The sequence below is a fragment of the Perissodus microlepis genome, chromosome 22 (genome assembly GCF_051167445.1).
Source record: "Perissodus microlepis isolate ML-2025 ecotype Zambia chromosome 22, ASM5116744v1, whole genome shotgun sequence".
Classification (NCBI taxonomy): domain Eukaryota; kingdom Metazoa; phylum Chordata; class Actinopteri; order Cichliformes; family Cichlidae; genus Perissodus; species Perissodus microlepis.
In genome coordinates, this window is record NC_140481.1 from 17,714,464 (window position 1) to 17,734,622 (window position 20,159).

Genomic DNA, 20,159 nt, shown 5'->3' on the forward strand with positions numbered 1-20,159 from the left:
AGCAGTTGTCCTCTCAGACCCTCCACCCTGTACGTAGTTGGCCTGCAATCAGCCCAGCCTCAACAAGCTAAGTCTGTCTTCAAACTGCAGCATATGACACATAACAATTAAACCCACCCGCTCACAGCAATTGTGAAACACACAAAAGCACTCTCGATCCAAGCCTGTTTCCCAAAGCAGATATGGAGGTGAGTTATTATGTAGGGAGTCTACCGTGTTACAGCTGATGTACACATGGGCAAAGTGTCACCGTGAGCCAAATACTCAGGCTTCAGGCTGCTCTCAATGCTTCTCTGCGATTTCAGCGGGAGAGGATACCCTTACATTCCTTTAGGTCCCGCCCACCTAAAGGTTCAAGCCTGCTGTTTGCAACAGCAAGCCAATCAGATGTTTGTTATACATTTATATTATATCAATGATGCTTCCACAGATGAGCTGCACTAAAACCCACAGTTAAATTAAAAAAAGGGAGAATCATAGCCTGAGCTACTAAAATAATGATAATCAATGATGGTGTTATTTTACAAATATTTATTTTTAAATATTTGATTATATAGTATTTAGGTTGGAATCTACTATATAAAACATACTATATATAATACTACTTTTTTCAAATTAAATCTTTCTCAGATTTTCTGCTGAAAATGAACTGTCTAAACTTTATCAAAAGCTGATCAGCAAAACACAATCTAACACAAGAACTTCTGGTTTAACGCTACATGACTCTCAAGAGCCTTCTGAGCTAGCAAAAGGAAATGACAGGACTTTAATTTTGTGGTTAGTTGGATAAGTTCACTTTCCAAGAGGTGTCCTTATTTCAGATGGGGTGGGACAACCCCTCAATGATGGTAAATACCCACGCCTTTTTTCAGACTGGCTTACGTGTTGACTCACCTGACCAACAGTGGGTCAACAACCATTAGCACCACGTTCAAGGGTGCTAATGGTCCCCTGCCATGTAGACCTCTACACCATTTGATTATCGAACAGAAGCAAGGATTAGAGACGAAATACCTTTGCAAACTTAATCCAGTTGCCTCTTGTTTTTTCAAACTCTCTGGCGACCATGACCTGGAGAGCTGTGAACCTACGCAAATATTTAAAACACAAATCAATCATCTTGTGTTTAAAGGTTATTTTCTTCCCTTTCCCGACCAGACCATTAACAATTTCACTAGTGAATAACCCCAGGATACTCAGTCCAATGTGATATAAGGAAATGCCTGCAAAGGACCAGTTAAAATACCATTAAAAATATGTGGATTTTCATACTGATCAGTTGGGAAACTTTTAAAACCTTGATTTTATCAAAGCTACCTAAAGCTAGCTAAAGGGTAAATGAGCTGTACATAAAGCTACAGATGGGTTATGAGAGGATGACCTCAAGTGGCAGTGACTGCTAGGAGACTTTAGTGTGTTCAGGTCAAACAAAGCAAACGATAAGAACAGCCAGTCACTGAAGTCTGTACCTAACTTTATTCAGATAAAACACACAGCTCACTTTCTGCCTCTGAGTGAGCAAACACGTTTCCAGCCCACTGGAGAAGCTCGTCTGGCAAAATAAATCAGAACAGTGGAAAAAAAAGCAGGTTCTTAAGACACATTCAGCACAAAAGCTTTCAAACACCCAGAAAACACACATTTGGTACCCAATGAAACAACAAATATGTTATAACATTCTTATTTTGCATTTTCTGAGGATAATAGGTTCATTTTATTACAGTATACTGAAATATACATATACAGCTGTTGTTGTGTTTAAACGGCCCACTAGTTTGTTTTAACCGATGACTACTGATCCCAGAAAAGCAAATTAGCACGTGAAGCAACAAACCGTGTGCTCCCATTAGCTCCTAATCGTGTCCAGAGGCTAAGCAGATTTTTTATTTTTTATTTTAAATCTAAGGGCTGATTATTTCTAGCTGATGACAAACTAACCAACAACTACTGCCCGTTTTTTTGTGATAGGCAGCTTCAATTTGAAGAAACTAATGAAAGATGACGACTTGAAACACATTTGGCAAACTTTACAGCGACATGTCGGCGACTGTGCTCAAGAACAAATGTGGCGATATCACATCATTAGACCCACCTCACTGAAGGCACGTACAGTCTAGGAACACAAAAAGTACACCACAAAACACCATATAAACACACTACAGCTGTGAATTTTCACTTTACTGCATGATGGTCCAACAATCGATCTGCTCTCTGTGACAACCGCCCATCTTGGCGATACATTAAAAACTGAAAAAATATATTAAATATTTCATCTGCAATAGAAATCCTTATGTTTGGTTTTTTTTAAAGTGTAACAATGGTTGCTCATAAGCATCATCACTGAGGTGTGTACCTAAAAAAAAACATCAGATTTTTTACTTTTAAATGGATAGTGTGCACGTATATGAAGCAACAAGGTGACGGGTAACAGTACAAACATGAGACACAACACACAGAAGCAGAGACAGACTCTTATATGACACTTTGGAAAGTCTTATGACTTATCAACTGAAGTTTTTTAAGCTACCACTAGGAGGCGCCTGAACTTAAAGAGAGTCCTGAAGATGATGTCAAAGTTCCCACATGCAGCTGTGGTGGATGGAAAGCAGCATGACAGATTTGTGATCATAAATATACAGCAGGACCGCTCCTTACTCTTTTTTTTTTTTTTTTAAACATTTTATATATCGTCTCCTTCAAAATGAAAAATTTATGTGCAAAAAACGTTTGCTCTTCTTTGAGGTCTCAAGTTCAAAAATCAAGATTTTTGGACTAAATTTGCTGCTAAGATATACACTTAGTATAATTGTAATAATACACCGCGTTTGTGCTCTTGCCTATAATGAACAGTCTGAGTAAAATCCTGCTCCTTCCTTCTTTATGGCACATGTGTGAGAGAAGAAGAGGAGGAGGAGATCGAGTAGTGTGGTGTGCTCATCTCTGCACCGTTTCCATCCGTCTTTAATAGGTCCAGCGATCATCTCATCTCAGCCCTGATTGTCTGCCGCTCCCAGATTGCTTCATATTGTGTTCGTTCGTCCTCTTTCATCTCTCTGTACAGTACTTTACTCTGAGTTTGTCTATCCATCGATCATTCGATCTTCCCCGGGTCTATGTTGTCCAGATCAATATCTGGCGATGCCACACAACACATGCACAGTTTCTGGGTGTATAGAGATATCGCATCTGTGTGAAGAGAGAAAAAGAAAAATCAGATGGTTGCTCAAGGGTTAGAAAAATTTGCCTTAAGTGTTACTTGTTTAAACTAGTCCAGTGTTAATAGTATAAAAAAAGTAGCATTTCTAAACAGTAAGAGTTTTATAAATGCTGTACTATAGAAGCCTTTAGTGTAGGTGGGTTTTATGCTAAACTGAACTATGAAACACTAATTCCAATCCCTTTACAGAGAGCCATAGCATTTCCATACATTTCTATGGTAGCTATAGGAAATATGAGACTGGTATGCTACTTTAAAGAGTTATGAGTAATAACCTAACACAGCATTCATTCACAGAGCTTTATACTATAGCTGTTGTTATATTACCACGTGCTAGCATCAATCCTCTACCTTTGTACCTAGATTTAAGTTTCTTGGGGAAATTCTTCCTTTATAAACCAATTGGGAATTTAAATTTGCAAGGAAGATAAAGGATGCATTTCGCCTCAAAGGGAATGAAAAGCTAGACTGACAGCTTGGCTAGCTTTCTAGCCTATGAAAATATGACACTGAGCTCTTGCTGATCTTTCTCAGAGCTAGACCACAAATGTTAAAGGATAAAGCAGTAATAGACAAGTGCTTTAATAAGAAGGCTATCAAATGTGAGTTCCCTCAAAGCAAACAAAACCTCTTCTATGATAGGCAGTGCAGTGTTTCTCTTACTGAGCATTTTTCCAAGGAAGGCTGGTCTGGAGCTGCGAGGCAGATGGACACAAATGTAGTAGATCGGTGCCCCAGAAAGTGCCACACCAATCCCCACTAGAGAGTTGACAGTATCGCTGTAGAGCGGCACCACCACCAGGAATAAGCTGCACAGGCAGTAGACTATTGGGAAGAACAAAGACAGCTACCGAGAGGGAGGAGGAGAAATGGACAAAACAAAAGGATCAGACTGGCATTTTTGTAAACATTGTCGCAACTCAAAACAAAAGAGGGTGAACAGTACAATACAGTCACTGTTGATGGGTAAACGAAAAAAACTTCACAGACCATGAACAACACTTTACACACTATCTTTAATGTATCCATTTACATCTTGTGCTCATTGGTTTATTTGTCTGTTCACAATCTGATGGGGGCTGTGAGCTGGATGATGTGGTTGGGTGGCTGCACCAAGGTGCAGTCTAAGATTATGAGATAAAAAACATTGGCTCACATTCAGAAACAAGATGTTCATACTCATACACAATCTACACTCATCATCCTGCCTAATGCTTTATTTTTTTTTTTTTATCTCTGAAGTGACTGCACTAACATGTCTGAGCTAAATTTTACACCTGTTTGTATTTCAAGCTCACTTTGGTTATTAAGAACATTGCATCATTTTTGGTACCTTAACGGGTCGGTGCCGATCAGGATCTTTGATGCGAAGGTAGATCTGGCTGGCTATCGACAGGCCGATGAATAACCAGTAGTTGAAACTGAAGTAGTTGATTAACCGGAAAACATCTGGCACAGTCAAGTACAACAGAGACATGCCACCCTGTGAGAAGACGACCAAAAACAGACACAAATATTACGTTCAAGAGAAATACATTCATGACAAAGATGAAGAACCACAAAGATTTACATTAAAATAAAAAAACATATTGGGATACTTGCATTGAAAAGTAGGGCAGGAATCGGGGTGAAACGTTTAATATGGATCATACAAAGCACATTAGGTAGGTGGCCTTCTCTGGAACCAACGAAAAACAACCTGCGAGAGAAAATGTCATTTCAATAAGAACAAAAGTCACTGTGCTGCTGATTGGTTAGTTGGCAATAGGACAAACAAAACAAAACAAAAAACCGATACATTTTGGGAAAAACAGAAATGGAGACCACTAGATTTAGGAGTTTACCTCGAGGCTGCAATGATTGATGAGTTGAGGCCTCCGTAACAGGAAATCGCCACAGAAAGAGGAATCAGCCAACGAGCCCAGCCCAGCACCTCATCTGCAAATGTCTGAGGAAGCAGCCAAAGTGCTTGTAACTCCTTTTCACTTTAGTAAAAATGTGACTCATCAGTGCAGATGTGTGCCACTAATTAAAAGACACGAGAACTAATCTAACAAACTGGCTAATCTGCTTGCGGGAACCCCCTGATGTTTCCTGCTACTCCCCTTTGTTTCCTTTTCAAGAACGGAAGAAAGTGTAAAGCTCACACTGTTACAAATAATCAATGAGTACAAATACTGTCAACAAAAAAAACTACACAGATCACACCAGTTTCACAGGACACTTTGTTAGAAAGGAGAGAAAGAAACAGTTACCAGCTAGAAAGAGAAGAACAAAAAATGTTATACTGTGATGCCACTTTGAAACGTCTGAGTGGATTTTCTTTGTTCATATTGTGACCTGTGAGCTGAGCTGTTGCCAAAAGCTTGACTCGACAACGATGTGGCATCACTCATTTTAACCCACTCAAAACCCAAACATGCCTGAGGTGCATTATATTAGTGATATAATCAAGTTTAGGTTCAAACATCATCATGTTTTAGTGTGGCGCTGAGTTGCAAAGTACAACCAGCACACAATGAGATTCGACATCATTAATCTCCAAAACCTGACTAAACATTTTGCTGCATCTCACAGTTTCATTTCAACAGGGCAGAAAACCCCTGGCTTAATGACAGAACATTAGTAAACCATTAGAATAAAAAAAAGAGATTAGCAAATACCACTGACAAGTACAAATCTTCCTCCTCCCTGCACTAATCACATCATGAGCTCTCCTCCTGTTCCTGTGTGGCGCGCTAACCTCTTTAGCTAAATGAGGTTCCTGTCATCTCGACTCCTACAGTCTTGCATGACCAAGAGGGAGTACTAAAGCCAGATGCGAGAGGCAGTGGCTGTTAGATGGACTCAGAGAGACGACAGTCAAACACAGGAGGGACAGATCACATCCTCCTACCTCTAAGAGGGTGAGCAGAGGCTGTAAATACTGGTATGTGATAGGGCCTGTATGCAGATATGTACACAAAGTGACTGTAGTACAGAGCTTTGGACTCACCACAGCAACAGCTTCACTGTTAAGCACTGTATCTGCGTCCATGACGACATAGTAAGCTATGTTGGTCAAGATATAGATCACTGTGACGATGGGCATTGAAATGGCAATGGACAAGGGGAGATTCCTGCAATGGAAAAATAGGAGGTGGTATCCATTAAGACTGTTAGATTTAAACTACTTAGCAATACAGCAGTGTGAAAAGGTGTTTGCCCCCTTCCTGATTTCCTAGTGTTTTGCATATTTGTCACACTTACATGTTTGATGTTTAATATTAGACAAAGATAACCTGATGAAATACAAAATGCAGCTTTTAAATGACGATTTCATTGATTAAGGGACAAATGTTCAATCCAATCCAAACCTATCTGGTCTTGTGTGAAAAAGTAATTGCCCATCTTGTTAAATTATGAATTAACTGTGATTAACTGCATTTTTTGGAAAGCTGAGTTCAGTTTCACTAAACACACTCAGGCCTGATTATTGGCAGACCTGTTGAATCAGGAAATCACTTCAATAGAACCTGTCTGGCAAGGGCTAATTATGCCACAGCACGCTAGATCTAAAGAAACGCCTGAGAAACAAACATTGACATCCGTCAGTCTGGAAAGGTTACAAAGCCATTTCTAAGGCTTTGGGACTCCAATGAACCACATTGAGAGTCATTATACACAAATGGAGAAAACCTGGAACAGTGGAGAACTTTCACCACCAGGAGTAATCGGTAGGGGTGGGCGAATATGCTCGATGTTTCCACATACGATGGATAAAATGGTTTTAACGCAACCATCGAGTATGAACTGCAATGGAAATATTAAGCTGTCTGCATGTAATTCACTGTGAGTTTGTTTTTCTCCCACACACTGTGAATGCATCATTAATAACCCCCTCCCAGATTTTCTACCTGGCACACTGCCCTTAGCATGTGTTTATGTAAACTACCAGATAGGGAAAGATATGAGGACAGTGGGAGTTTCAGATGAGTGAAGGAATGAGACTTTCTGTGGTTTTTGTTTTTGGAGGTTATTTAAACATATCGCAATGTGTATCGTGATACAGCCAAAACAAATTTCGTGACATTAGATATTCCTGCTGATGACTCATCCGGGATTTCACAAAAGAATGATGAGTGGGCCAAAATTCCTCCACAGCGCTGTGAAAGACTCACTGCCAGTTATTGCAAACGCTTAATTTAGGACTGCAGCTATCGATTATTTTAGTAATCAAGTAATCGCTCAGTTATTCCATCAATCAATCAAGAAATTAGATAAGAAATATTTTTTCTCTTATTATTGAGCAATAACAAATATACACAGGTTTTTTTTCAAAATGAACTGTTGATTGCAATTTTTCAATCTGAAAAATGTTATGAAAGCCTCGAAATTAATCTGGTCTTGTCGCTGTCCTGGGTCGGTGACCCAGTGTTTTGAGTTTCTTGTGTCTCTGAGTTTTTGTATTATGCTCTTAGTTCTTTGTTGCCCCAGTTTATTCTATACTCTAGCGTAGGTCTGCACAATTAATCGTTATAAAATCGCGATCTCAATTCATACTTATGTGTGATCTCATTTCGAAATGACAACGATTAAAAAAAACAAAACAAAAACAAAAAACAAAAAAAAAAAGATGACGATTGTACCGCATTTTGATCCGGGACATAAGCTGCACGAAAACAAGCGCTCACTCTTCCTGCTCAACAAATGACAAGGGCGGAGGCTTATACCACGTGATACAGAAGTCAGCTGGCAGGGAAAAAACAATGGAGAGCACGTCAGGGATGACGAGAAAGTGACAGGAGAAAATCCGTCCCGGTCAACCACCCAAACATCAATAACGGGAACCTTATACAGCGCTTCCCCATACCCGTCGAACTCCCGCAGGCACAAAGAAATTACGGAGGCTATTACTTATCACCTGACCAAAGATATGGCTCCCATCAACACTGTTGAAAACGAGGGATTTAGGAAAATGATCAACACCCTAGACAAACACTACACAGTGCCGCCCTGCAACTATTTTAAAAATGTTGCACTACCTGCTCTATACACGCAGTGTCGAGCAACGGTGGAGACGGAATTTCAAGCAGTACAACATTTTGCAGCAACGACAAAATGTGAGACATTTATTGTTTTTATGTTCAGTCTCAACTGTTACAAAGTTGATGTGCAGTTAATAAGCGCAATAAATATTTATATTGAAAAAGAAAATCGTGAGAGAATCGTGATCTCAATTCTAAGCAAAAAAATCGTGATTCTCATTTTATGCAAAATCGTGCAGCCCTAGTCTAGCGTCTTAGTTTGGCTTTCTTGCATTCTGTTTAGTTTTCTGAGTATTTAATAGCTGCCCTCTGTGTCTCTTTGTTGTTGTTCTGTGTTTCTTAGTTGCTCTGTCTCCCCTAGTCAAGTCTGCATTTATGTATTTAAGCCCTGTGTTTCTCTGTGTCAGTGTCGCGATCTCCCTCTTGCTGTGTGTTTCTCCCTGCGTGTGTTTTGTTAGATTCTTCTCAGTTTAGGTTTTGTAGACATTCTTTGTTCAGCATTAAAAGCTGCCATTTTGAGTTCAATACCGTTTCTAGTGTTAAATCCGGTTCTTTCAGATTCTTTAGGGCCAAGAAAGACACGGCTCAAAAGTGGTCTTTTACTTTAAAAATGATCTTTAATTAACATATCCTGGATATGGAGACCTGAGCACACAAACACACAAGCTCAGGTCTGAAGCACAAACGGAAGCCTAGTTATTTATATAGTTTCGATCAAACAGCCTAGTTGGTTTCACTTTCCAGCTGCAAAAGCATACAGTTTCCCGTCAGCACTTTTTGGCACAGAGTGTACTCAGAGTAAGGCCTTTCTTATATAAAGCAATATAATCAGCATATAAACATTTAAGATGATAAATTTAAACCTCAACACTAGTGAGTTTGCGTTTGGGTCTAATTCCTGCCTGCACACAGCCGAAACATGACAGGTCTAGTACACCCCATGCCCCCCTTTAGATTCACCCCTGCTTCAAGCATCAATAGGATGGCTGCTCTTAGTTAAATTATACAGCTTGCTGTATAATTTAAACATGGTATCAGATTAACAATTAACAATTCACCTGTATATCTTAATACAACTTCTTGAGGCTTACTGCAGATTCTCCACTGTGTAAAGCAAACAGCGATGGATGGAGCAGCGATAAAGTGTGATTTTTTTTCCATGTCAGAGTTTGTCATTACTTTTTCCCAGTAATGGTTTTATTGGCGATTGCAGGAACAGCGCTGCTGTTTTGGTTGCTAAAAACACATCTTCTTTCATTTAACCAGAGCTCACGTCTTGGTAATGGCTTCGTTTGCTCTTCACGGTGTGCAAACAGACTCCAGCTCCTCGTTAAACTGTGCCAGCGTCAACATGACTACTGCTGCTGTTGTGTTACCAATGTTTCTGTTTAAGGCTGCGGGCTGTGTGGACTCAATGTTGTCAGCTTTTTTATTCACATGCTGCTCCTAAATTTGTTTGCATTGCAGGTGTGATTTTAGTCGCAAATGTGGATGAAGTGCTCCCACTTCCACGACGACAGCATTGAAGCAAAGAATTTGTGTCGGGAATTTTTTTATAATCGAATTACTCGAATCATTGCAGCCCTAGCTTGCAGTTGTTGCTGCTAAAGGTGGTCCAAGCTGTTATTAGGTTCAGGGGGCAATCACTTCTTCACACAGGCCCATGTAGGTTTGGATTTTTTCCCCACTTAATAATAAACACCTTCATTTAGAAACTGCATTTTGTGTTTACTTGTGTTATCTTTGTCTAATATTTAAATTTATTTGATGATCTAAAATGTGTGAAAAACATACAAAAAAAAGAGTGCACAGAAATTCAATTGCCTTGTATTTCTGTGTGAAGCACTTTGTGATCTTGGTCTCCAAAGGTGCTATATAAATAAAATGTAACTTTACTTACTTCACAAACACTTTTTTCACACCACTTTATGTATACAAATCGAAAGCACAACCAGGAATAAAGGATTTTAATGATTACTGTAAAACGAGCATTATAAATACAAGATTGCGTACCTCTCTGGGTTCTTGATCTCCTCTGTAATGAAGTTGAGCGTATCCCAGCCAGAGTAAGAGTAGAGTGCTGAATAAAGGGCCAGGGCCATATCACCAGGATTCAGGTTGGAGTCTTTGAAAGAATCCTCAAAGTTCTGGTTAAAACCTACAACAACACAAGGTATACATTATAAATATATCCCATTTTTTTATTTTCATAATAAAGAAATATATTATTCAAATTGTATGGTGTTTTTTTTTTTTTACTTTTCTCACTTAAGGGAGAGAGGAACAGTTCATTTAGCCACACAACACCCTAACCATGCCCACAGTTTAACTTTGATAAATGTATTTTTAAGAGATCTCATCCAGATGTATTTGTAATTACTATTATGGTTATCATCAATATTATATAAGCACCATGTTTTGAGCCTTAGAACATATGTTGTCTAAGGACCAATTGGTAGCCTTAATAGTTGTTTTCTAAATAGTGACTATTCAGGGATCCTACCTTGTCCCAGCCTAACCAGTCCGGCAATGATGATGACAATTAGAGCAATGACCTTTGCAAAAGTAGAGATGACCTGAAGAATGGCACCCCACTTCACTTTCATGCAGTTCACAAATGTGAGCACACCTGATGGAAAGAAAGAAGCAGTAAAAAACTACAAAAGTAGTAGAAAACTACAGCTCTAGAAAAGCTTGCAGCTAGAGAATGTAGCTAAAGGGTACAAGTCACTCCTCCTCATATAGAACTGACACGGCACCACCCAAATACCACAGGGTTTATTCAGACCCTGTGAGGAACAACCCTGTAAAAAATGAATCTCACTGCGTGCTCCTATTAATTCCATCACCTGTCCCATCATCTGCTCTATCACTCGATGTTCAAGTCAAACCACATGCATAAGAAGCCCATTTCAAATGACACATTTCATATGGGCGCCATGCAAGTTATTCCAAATGCAGCATGCGTGTTCCAGTAGTGCTGCAGCCAATAGACCATTTTAAACACCTTTCTCCTGCTTGCACAGGAGACAAAGATGCATTTAAGACTTCCTCCTAATTAAGACTCTCACTGTATGCACTGCAATTTACAGGGGCGTGATGTAAAACAGTACAATCTAATACAGTAAACAACTGTATATGAACTTTCCATTGCTTTGGTTTAAAAAACAAACAAACAAACAAAACTAATTTTTGTGTGTTACAATGATCTATTGCCAGCTCTTTAACTGAGCTGTCTACAGAAATTAGCACAGAGGTACAGAAACAGATGGGATGTGGTGACGTGCAATTTTTCACGTGCTTTATCAGCACACTATTTTTGCTGGGGTTGAAGAAATATCTCCCTAATTATGTCCAAAAAGATTTAAACCAACACTGCATGGATACAAGCTTAAAACTACATAACACACTTACACCTTGACAACGTCCATGCAAACATAAATAACAGGTAAAATAAATTATGTGAGTGATTAATAGCGAAAGAGGCTTACATATGATGACAGCAGCAATAAGACGGACGGCATCGTAGGGGGCTAAACAGGTGGGGTAGAAAGGCTGGACCAGGTAATTGGAGAAGGTCAGGGCTATCACAGCTTGACAAGCCGGCTCTACAATCATCAAGGATGTCCACAGTCTACAGAGACATTTTTTTCATCTTAATTATCGCTTCACGTAACGCTTACAGTAGGCAGGTTTAGTTTATTTACACTGGGTAATGTCAACCTTTGTTTCCGTCTACCATTTAATCCCAGTACAGCACATGCCTGAGTAGTTTATTGTGTTAGTAGAAGGGCTCAGCAGTGCACTGCTGAAACAACATACCGAATAAAAGCCAAGAAACCACCAAAGGCTTCAAGGATATAGGCATAGGAGGCACCAGATTTACGGATGGTGGTACCAAGCTCAGCATAGCATAACGCTCCAAACACAGAGAATACCCCTCCGATGGCCCACACGACCAGGGACATCCCAAATGAGCCAGTGTACATAAGGACTCCCTGCAGGGTAACACAGGAGAGGAGATATTAAATATACACACACACACACAGAAGGCAGTGAACCAGCTGTCATTTGAACAAATGTGCCTAGTGATCTAAGATCTAATGTAAATATAGAAGACTGCTCAACCCTAAACTGGACAGCTGTAATACACGTCATCAACAAAAACTGAAGTCCTTCAATTTCAGATTTCTTTAGTAATTAAGGTGCATTTTACAGAGAAAGCATTTAGATTTTACTGCTCTGCAACGTTTAAACCGCAATAAAAACTCAATCACCCACCCCCCAAAAAAGGGAGAGACCTACCTTAGGCGAGACAAAGATGCCTGAGCCGATCATGTTTCCCACAATGAGACAGACACCATGAAGGAGGGAAATCTCTTGCTTCAGCCGCATGCCACTACCCTGAGACGCCGTGTCTTCATCAGCAACCATTTTGAGGAATTTACAGCCTTTGGCCTCAGCTCAGATGAGATTGACAAGGAAATGATGGGAATGACAAAGTAGTCAAAGACTAGAACAAATAAGAGGTAGAAAAACTGAACAGAGAGGTGCAGGCCTATCACACAAGAAAGGAGGGATCGAGGTGTTGAGTGTCACTGAATGGCTCAAGCTATTGCATGCCTCTAACACTCATTGAAATCCAAGAGGTGCTTCTCTCGGACAATCTGTAAAAGAAACAAGCACACACTGTCTCACAGAAGGGAATTTATTATAATAGTAAACAGTTTTGCTGAGCAGATATGAGTTAAGTGATCCCAGTTCAGTATGTCATCATACACACATCTCTGTTATCTTCCATAAATGAATGCCTTTCTTTATATATGAAGTGCTTTGGGTTCAAATAGCACTGTGAGTGAAACATTTACCACACTGCTCTTTCCCATAGATATTACACATTAACTAGAGGTGGGAGTAGGGCTGGGCTATATCATACCGTTCACAGTAATACCGGTGTAATGTTGGGCAACAATAAGAAAATGAAATATCGCGATAGAATATGGGTAAAACGCGCATGCGCAGTGCCTTTGTTTTCATACGCACATGGCGGCGACGCAGAATGAGAAGAGCGAAAGTGGATCGTTGAATGAAACGGATGGACCAGAACTGGTTTGTAAATATGCTGCAACTTCAGTGGTGTGGAACTGGTTTAGCTTTCGTCCGTCAGATACGCACTATTTTTGGTAGTGCATGCTAGCGGACCGTCGTTATTACCGTGTTTTTTGGAAAATACGGAACACTTAAAATCAAAACTTTGATTTTTCTGAAAATCCCCTATAATCCCGTGTGCCTTATGTATGAATTCTGGTTGGGTTTACTGACCTCGAAACGACTTTATGTGGTACGCAGCGCTCGAAAATCTGTCAAATGTTTCAGTACGACTTTGCTAAGCTAAGCCGCACCGCTTGATGGATTGTCGGAGCATTACGGCTATCGTAGGCAGGAGCCTCGCGGAGAGATACGTACAGTGCTTCAACATAATATTACCGTATTGTGTGTGTATAACCTCTTTTTAAGTTTTGTGGATATTATACATGGTTATGCTGAGGATATGTCGGCCAATTTCCACTGGAAATGCCTTTTGGTTAAACTGTCAGCAAGGAATTTGCATTTGCACTGTTAATTTTTTATGTAACTTTAATGCACTTAAAAGGCTGCTTATTTAAGTGAAAATACATTGATGTTGTTGGTTTTTTTTTGCACTAATAAAGTTGAGGAGTTGTAAAGTATTTTGTCTAGTGTCAATTGTATCGTCAGTTATATTGTTATCGCAAATTTTCAAATGAATATCGTGATAAATATTTTTGGTCATATCGCCCTGCTCTAGGTGGGAGTCACCTGACACCCAACGATACAATATTATCACAATGAAATGAGATGGTCAAGCAGACCAACACTGTCAAGAAAACCTGCTATAAATGTTTCCATCAGAGGGAGTCAGTCTACTACTAGCCTGATATGAGTATGCAAATGAATGGGGTCAAGTTGGCAATTACATGCAATCAGGTGACCTGTGCAATCACCTTGTGATCAAAAGACTTTGTGAGTCTGAAACACTGCCAACCAACCTGTGGGCGACCGTTTAGTCACCATTGCAGAATGTGAAAATAAATTCAACACAATCACCAGGAAACAAGCAACTTTTAGTAGCGTCATCAATCGTTTGATTTCAAAGTGCTTTAACTCAATTCAAACGTGTACTGTAGAAAGAGGGAATTTGTGACTTTTATGTGCTTGCTGGAAGGTAGCATGACAAGAGCAACGACTGCAGTGACTCCAGACATGCTTGCAGAAGTATAGGACAAGTATGACTATCAAATTGACATATGGACACTGAGCACTTTGTAACTGTTGCTATAAAACTTCATATTTAGCCATGTATTTTAAAATCTCGCATCTAGAACTATGTAACTTCTATATAGCCTTTTGAAATCGGATGATTCTTTTTGAAATACTCTGTATAATAAGAATGTCATACATTTGATCAGCTGCATTTATAATTCCTATCACTCTGCTCGTCAGCGCATCCAAGAACATTTCCAAATCAGAGCCAAACAACCAACCAACAGCCAGGCTGTGATAACTACATCTTGTATGCGCCGGCTTAAAGATTTATATTTCCCTGTTGCAATATTATATCTAGCTTGCTCGCCTTCAGCAGTCAGTCACATTCTGGTCAGTACTGTTTAACAAATGGCTCCATGGTGTATCGTTTTTAACCTTTGTCTAACAAGGGAAAGAGTCCTGGTTCGATCCCAGGAGGAAACAAATCCCTTTGGGGCTGTTGCCAGTGGAACAACTCTCAAATCAACCATGAATAAGGAAACAACAACAACAGCAGCTTATTTCACAGGCATCCAGCTCCCCGAACTAGTAAATCTTGAATAACCAGCTGTCAGCCACCGGTCCTTTCATTCCCACGCGACTTTGGTTTTTAAACTGCAGGGTCGGACGACACGGTGCAATCAAAATGGAGCGAGTTCCACTTTTATTGCACCTCATTTACCCATTATCTGTTCTCTTATATCATCTAATAGCGCTGGCTTCCTAATTCCTCACTGAATGTGAGCAAAGTTTAACTTAATTTGTATATTTTACATTCTAACTTCCCATACAGGAAAGCAGTGCCTCGCTCACTCTCTCCTCTCATCAGTGTGTATTCACAGAGAAAAAGAGATCTAACCTTACATAATCCTGCCGCTTTGTCTGTAGCACACCGTGTGCTTCATAAGCAGGTGCTATGTTACTAAAAAGTGAAGCAAACTACTCATCCCGCCTCCTTCAGCCTGGATCAGTTCATGGGAAGAGGCACTCAAAAGCAAGCGTTGGACTGAAACACTGAGCCAAATCAAATTTCACCTTTACTAACTAAACACATCTTTCTTGGAAGCACATGCACAAATACATTAAAGCACTATGAAGAGCTCCATGAGTTGGATCCCCAGGAAGAAACAACACTCATATTACACTGAGGATATATAACATGGAAGAAAACTTTAAATATGTTCACTGTGGGTATCCAATGGTGTAACAACTGAAAAAAAATTGGTTTCGATGTGTTTCGAAACTGATCCACAGAAACAATGCACATTAAATCTTTGTGGCTGCCAACATCATCACCATCCCAATGTTTTTATGTGTCTAATATAGAAAACAGACGTTTGACGCCCTTCCAATTAGAATGACATTCTGATTGGAAGTGTGCTGTACTCTCAGCCATCAGCTTTTGGTGCAACTTTACCTTAACCATTCAGTCAAAAAAGATTAATTTAAGCAATGTGTTTATTAAATGTGTGTAATTGTTGACAACTCCTTGGATTTTGAATCAGCTCTGTAGGTCTATATTCACCTTTTAAACCATGTCTGAGGTATTTCATGGTTTTTGTCAAGTCCACTGTGAACTTTTTTTTCCCATTTTAATCTTGTTGTTTGTTTATATTGCCAGCTATTGCTGTTCCAGTGAGAGTGTGAAGTGGTTAGAATGAGATATGCACCCCCAAGTCTGAGGCCATGGTCCTCAGCTGGAAAAGTGTGGAAATGCCCACTCCACGTCAGGGGCGAGTTACTCCACAAAGTTGAAGAGGTTAAGTATCTAGTGGTCTTGTTCACGAGTGAGAGGAGAGGGAGATCAACAGACGGAATAGTGCTGCGGCTGCAGTGATGCGGAAACTGTACCGATCTGTCATGGTAAGGAGCGAGCTGAGTGTAAAAGCGAAGCTCTTGATTTACCAGTTGAGCTATGTCTCTACTTTTACTCATGGGCTTTGGGTAGTGACTGAAAGAAAGGAATCCCGGATATAAACAGCGGAAATGAGGTTTCTCCGATGGGTAGCTGGCCTCTCCCTTAGAGATAGAGTGAGGAATTTGGCCATCTGGGATAGGCTCAGAGTAGAGCCACTGCTCCTCCGCATCAAAAGGAGCCAGATGAGGTGGTTTGGACATCTAACAAGGATGCCTCCTGGGTGAGGTGTTCTGGGCATGATCCATCAGAAGGAGGCCCTGGGGCAGAAACAGGACACACTGAATAGATTATATCTCTTGCTTGGCCTGGGAACGCCTCTGTGTTCACCCAGTGAAGCTTAAGGAGATGACTGGGGAGAGGGAGGTCTGGGATTCTCTGCTTAGGCTGCTGTCCCCGCAACCCAGCCCCAGATAGAAGATGGATAGATGGATGTTTATTAAGCAGAAAATAGTGGAATGGTCATGACCACTGGTCATGAAATCCCAGTAATGACTGAAAGAGGGAGAAGTATGTCTGGAGTACCCTGGTTAGCCTGTTGCCACCATGATCAAACTTTATGGATGGATGGGTGTTCCTATGTGCAGATTTTCTATCTTTTGAAACCTCAAATGTTAATACTACCATGACTGGAAACCACTTTGGGTCAACTATAATAACAGCAGCAACCTTACATAATTTGACAAAGCTGAATCTCCGGAATATCTCTTTTTTTGTTCATCTTAAATTTACTCAATTTAATAACAAACATTTCATTGCTTTTCTCTATTGGATGCAGTGTTTTTGGTGAAACCAACAAGCAACGTTGAGCATTGCTCATTAGTAAAGTTGATTACTGCCTAAAATGGTAAGTCTGAAATCATCTGAAAGTAAGGAGCAATCATCTTTTCAGAAAATAATTTCTTTGGATGTCACAACTGGACCTTCTGGTCTGAGGAGGTCTGGCGCCATGTGTCCCGTTATTGGTCCAATGAAATTATGCTAGCATCTGTTCGTTAAGGTAATGCAGATGCTTCCCCCCCCCCCATACCACAGCCTCAAAACCCATCTCTAGGGGAAATGGTTATGCTCACCAAAATAACATTTTCTGTGAATTTATCCCATGTTCATAAGAACAACAGAATAGTAACTCAATTAAACTATCAGTGTCAAGAACAAGACAGTGTAGAAGAAACCTGATGTACAAGTCAACCTCCATATGGAGTTACTGTAAGTGTAATGTATGAATCAAAAAGTACAAAATGATTATGTAGGCCTCATAACAGCAAAGACACACAATGCCTGACACTGACACCTTACTGCTATTAAAGTCTGGATATCGCTTTACCGAAATGTTCATTCCTTAGACATCTAGTAGGAAATATAAAACCATCAGCATGAATGCCTTGTGCCATGTTTAAAATCAATTTTGAACACTATTCTAGACCTTTCTGCAACTCATAAATATCGCCAATAAGTTTAACATAGCAAAGTGTTCATTCTTTCATGTGTTCCCATCTCTTTCCCTTCATACTCAAGTGAAGCTGCACTTACTCAACTTTAGTTTTTTAACTGTACAAAGTGAACACATTTACCCCACTTACATTTTAAGATAATTCTGATAACATATAAAACACTCCACTGCACACTCATCTCTGAACTCAAAACAAGAATCTGATCCTCTTTCTGTTATTAAGTCTTTATACTTCAGGGGGGAATCTACGTTGTAGCTATAGCAAAGCCCCTACAAAAACCGACCAACATAACATGCAGCATAACTTAACATGCGCCTCTCTAAAAATGTAACTACATGATAACAATAACTGGCTCTATATAGGGGTTAATAATCATAGTATCAATATAAGGACTCACAAATATTATTCATTCTTATTCACAAATCCTGGGAGCAGATTGCTGAAACTATTGGAATGGAGGTGAGTGAATGTGTTCACATTGAGAGGAAACTGGGTGGACACAGAAGACCCGCCTAAATAAGGGCCAAAGCTGTTGTCTGTTTTCTGAGACATCTACTAAATGATGCTCAGGATGTTGCAAGAGTCTGTTGTAGTCAGGCAGGTCTGACGTTAGGTAGCAACGTGAGTGTGGAGTTGGACTCTAACGGAGGTTTGGGAAATAACGATGCTGCCCAAGTTATTGTCGGTATCGCAGAACTGGCTATTATGCAATAATGCTTACGCTGTGTGTGGACCGTGCAGCATGTATTTTTTTTTTTAGTTTGCTGATTGTTAAAGGTTTTATACTCAGCATCTGCTCTGTGCATTGTGAACACCACGTCGGATTTTAATAATAGCACTTGAGGCACGTCGGGCTTGTTAAACGCATGTTTAAACTGTTGGGGGAGTTTTTGTCGCTGATTTTACGCTGCATTCATTTATTGAATCCTGACGCAAACTTGCTAGCGACTTACATTTCCTTTCACTCTCGACTCCGTCATTTTCCGCATGTTAAGTGAGAAAGGGCGAATGCAAATTTCAGACCTAGCTTTTAAAGGAAGTACAACTTCCACTAGTACTCCCAACTCAGTTTAAAAGTAGTGGTGATTGTAAACCCTTCTAGCCTATGATCCAGATAACTTCCCGCTATTAAAAAAGGCCGGCAGAGAAGATTAGACCGACTTCTTTGCCTTTTGTGTCATTATGACTCCGAGCAGTGTAGCTCTGCGCGCTTCCGCACGGGACATCCACCGTTCTGTAAGGCACACAAAAAGCAATGTAGTCACTAATTAGTGGTTCATCTCCGATATTAGCCATAGGCGGGAATGTTCAACACGCAATTGTTTAGTTTCAGCCACCAAATTATACCACATCAACCCCAAAACGCGCTCGCGCCCTGTTAACACGCAAAGCCAACGGTTTTTGTTACCAATGATTAGGAATGATAGCTCTGTTAGCCCCGGCCCGACACACACTCAGTGAAAGAGGAGAGGGGTGAAAAGCGCGTCTTGTCTCGCCTACTTTAAATCTCCAGCTCACACTGTTATGTAAACGAAACACTCACTCACCATGTAAGAAGAGTCCGCATTAAACTAGTTGCCGGGCGGCTCCACGTGTGCCAACAGAGCTAATAACGACGAACACGCATGATGCTGCTGATGTACATGCTAGCATTAGTGTGCGCGTGAAAGACACGTAGCGACGGTTAACTTCGACTGAAACGACTCCTGTCCGCGTGCCCACCTAGTCTCTACATCTACAAAGGTAGTGAAACCTCTACTGTGAAGTCAGGCAATTTACCTTTTAGCTGAAGCGAGCGGTGACTCAAGGACCGTCCTTGGGATTTCCAGTCACCAACTTGTGCCGCTCCACATTTTAGGCAAGCAACATCTGTAGCTGGCTCCTCCTAGCCAACCTCCCACCATACGTGACCCTATACGTTCAAAAGCAGAAGCCTTTCTGTGAACAGCAGAGAACATTGCATAAGGTACTTTAATAAATAACAGAGGAAATAAAGTTAATCGCGTGTGGCTTCTCACCCTATTGTTAGCATTTCAGGTGAGCGATGAATTGATCTGTTTGAAGAGAAGACAGTAAGACAGTTGAAGCTCTGTCAAGCAATGAAAATGGATTTTCTTTTCTTTAGATCTGGAGACTGTGGGTGGGTACACTGTAGTCATAAAAGATGGACCAATAATCATATAGACTGTAGCTTTTTAAGTAATGTTTAGTTGATTTTAAAG

The 20,159-nt window shown here is 40.3% G+C and overlaps 1 protein-coding gene across 4 annotated transcripts; it reads right to left on the reverse strand.

The window, feature by feature from the left end:
* Positions 1–1,457: 1,457 nt before the first annotated feature.
* LOC146362898 (Y+L amino acid transporter 2) lies at positions 1,458–20,061 on the reverse strand. 4 transcript variants are annotated; one of them, XM_084919269.1, is made up of 13 exons: positions 19,956–20,061; positions 19,717–19,875; positions 12,550–12,707; positions 12,067–12,242; positions 11,736–11,878; positions 10,748–10,873; positions 10,258–10,402; positions 6,213–6,336; positions 5,062–5,165; positions 4,820–4,916; positions 4,551–4,700; positions 3,881–4,064; positions 1,458–3,186 (listed from the first exon to the last, which is right to left on the reverse strand). In XM_084919269.1, the coding sequence occupies exons 3-13, from the start codon at positions 12,676–12,678 to the stop codon at positions 3,092–3,094; spliced, it is 1,473 nt and encodes a 490-aa protein (XP_084775395.1). In that variant the 5' UTR covers positions 12,679–12,707; positions 19,717–19,875; positions 19,956–20,061; the 3' UTR covers positions 1,458–3,091. The 4 variants fall into 4 exon arrangements, with proteins under 4 accessions (XP_084775395.1, XP_084775392.1, XP_084775393.1 ...); XM_084919266.1 differs by having other exon boundaries at positions 12,550–12,911; XM_084919267.1 differs by having other exon boundaries at positions 12,550–12,911; positions 19,717–19,849; positions 19,956–20,046.
* Positions 20,062–20,159: the final 98 nt, after the last annotated feature.

Excerpts from the sequence above, each read along its gene's own strand:
- LOC146362898 (XM_084919269.1), bottom strand. The coding sequence starts at position 12,678 with ATGGTTGCTGATGAAGACACGGCGTCTCAGGGTAGTGGCATGCGGCTG. Across the intron at positions 11,879-12,066 it reads GGTTTCTTGGCTTTTATTCG|ACTGTGGACATCCTTGATGA; the intron begins GTATGTTGTTTC and ends ATGTCTCTGTAG. Across the intron at positions 4,701-4,819 it reads TTCCTGCCCTACTTTTCAAT|GGTGGCATGTCTCTGTTGTA; the intron begins GCAAGTATCCCA and ends GTCTTCTCACAG.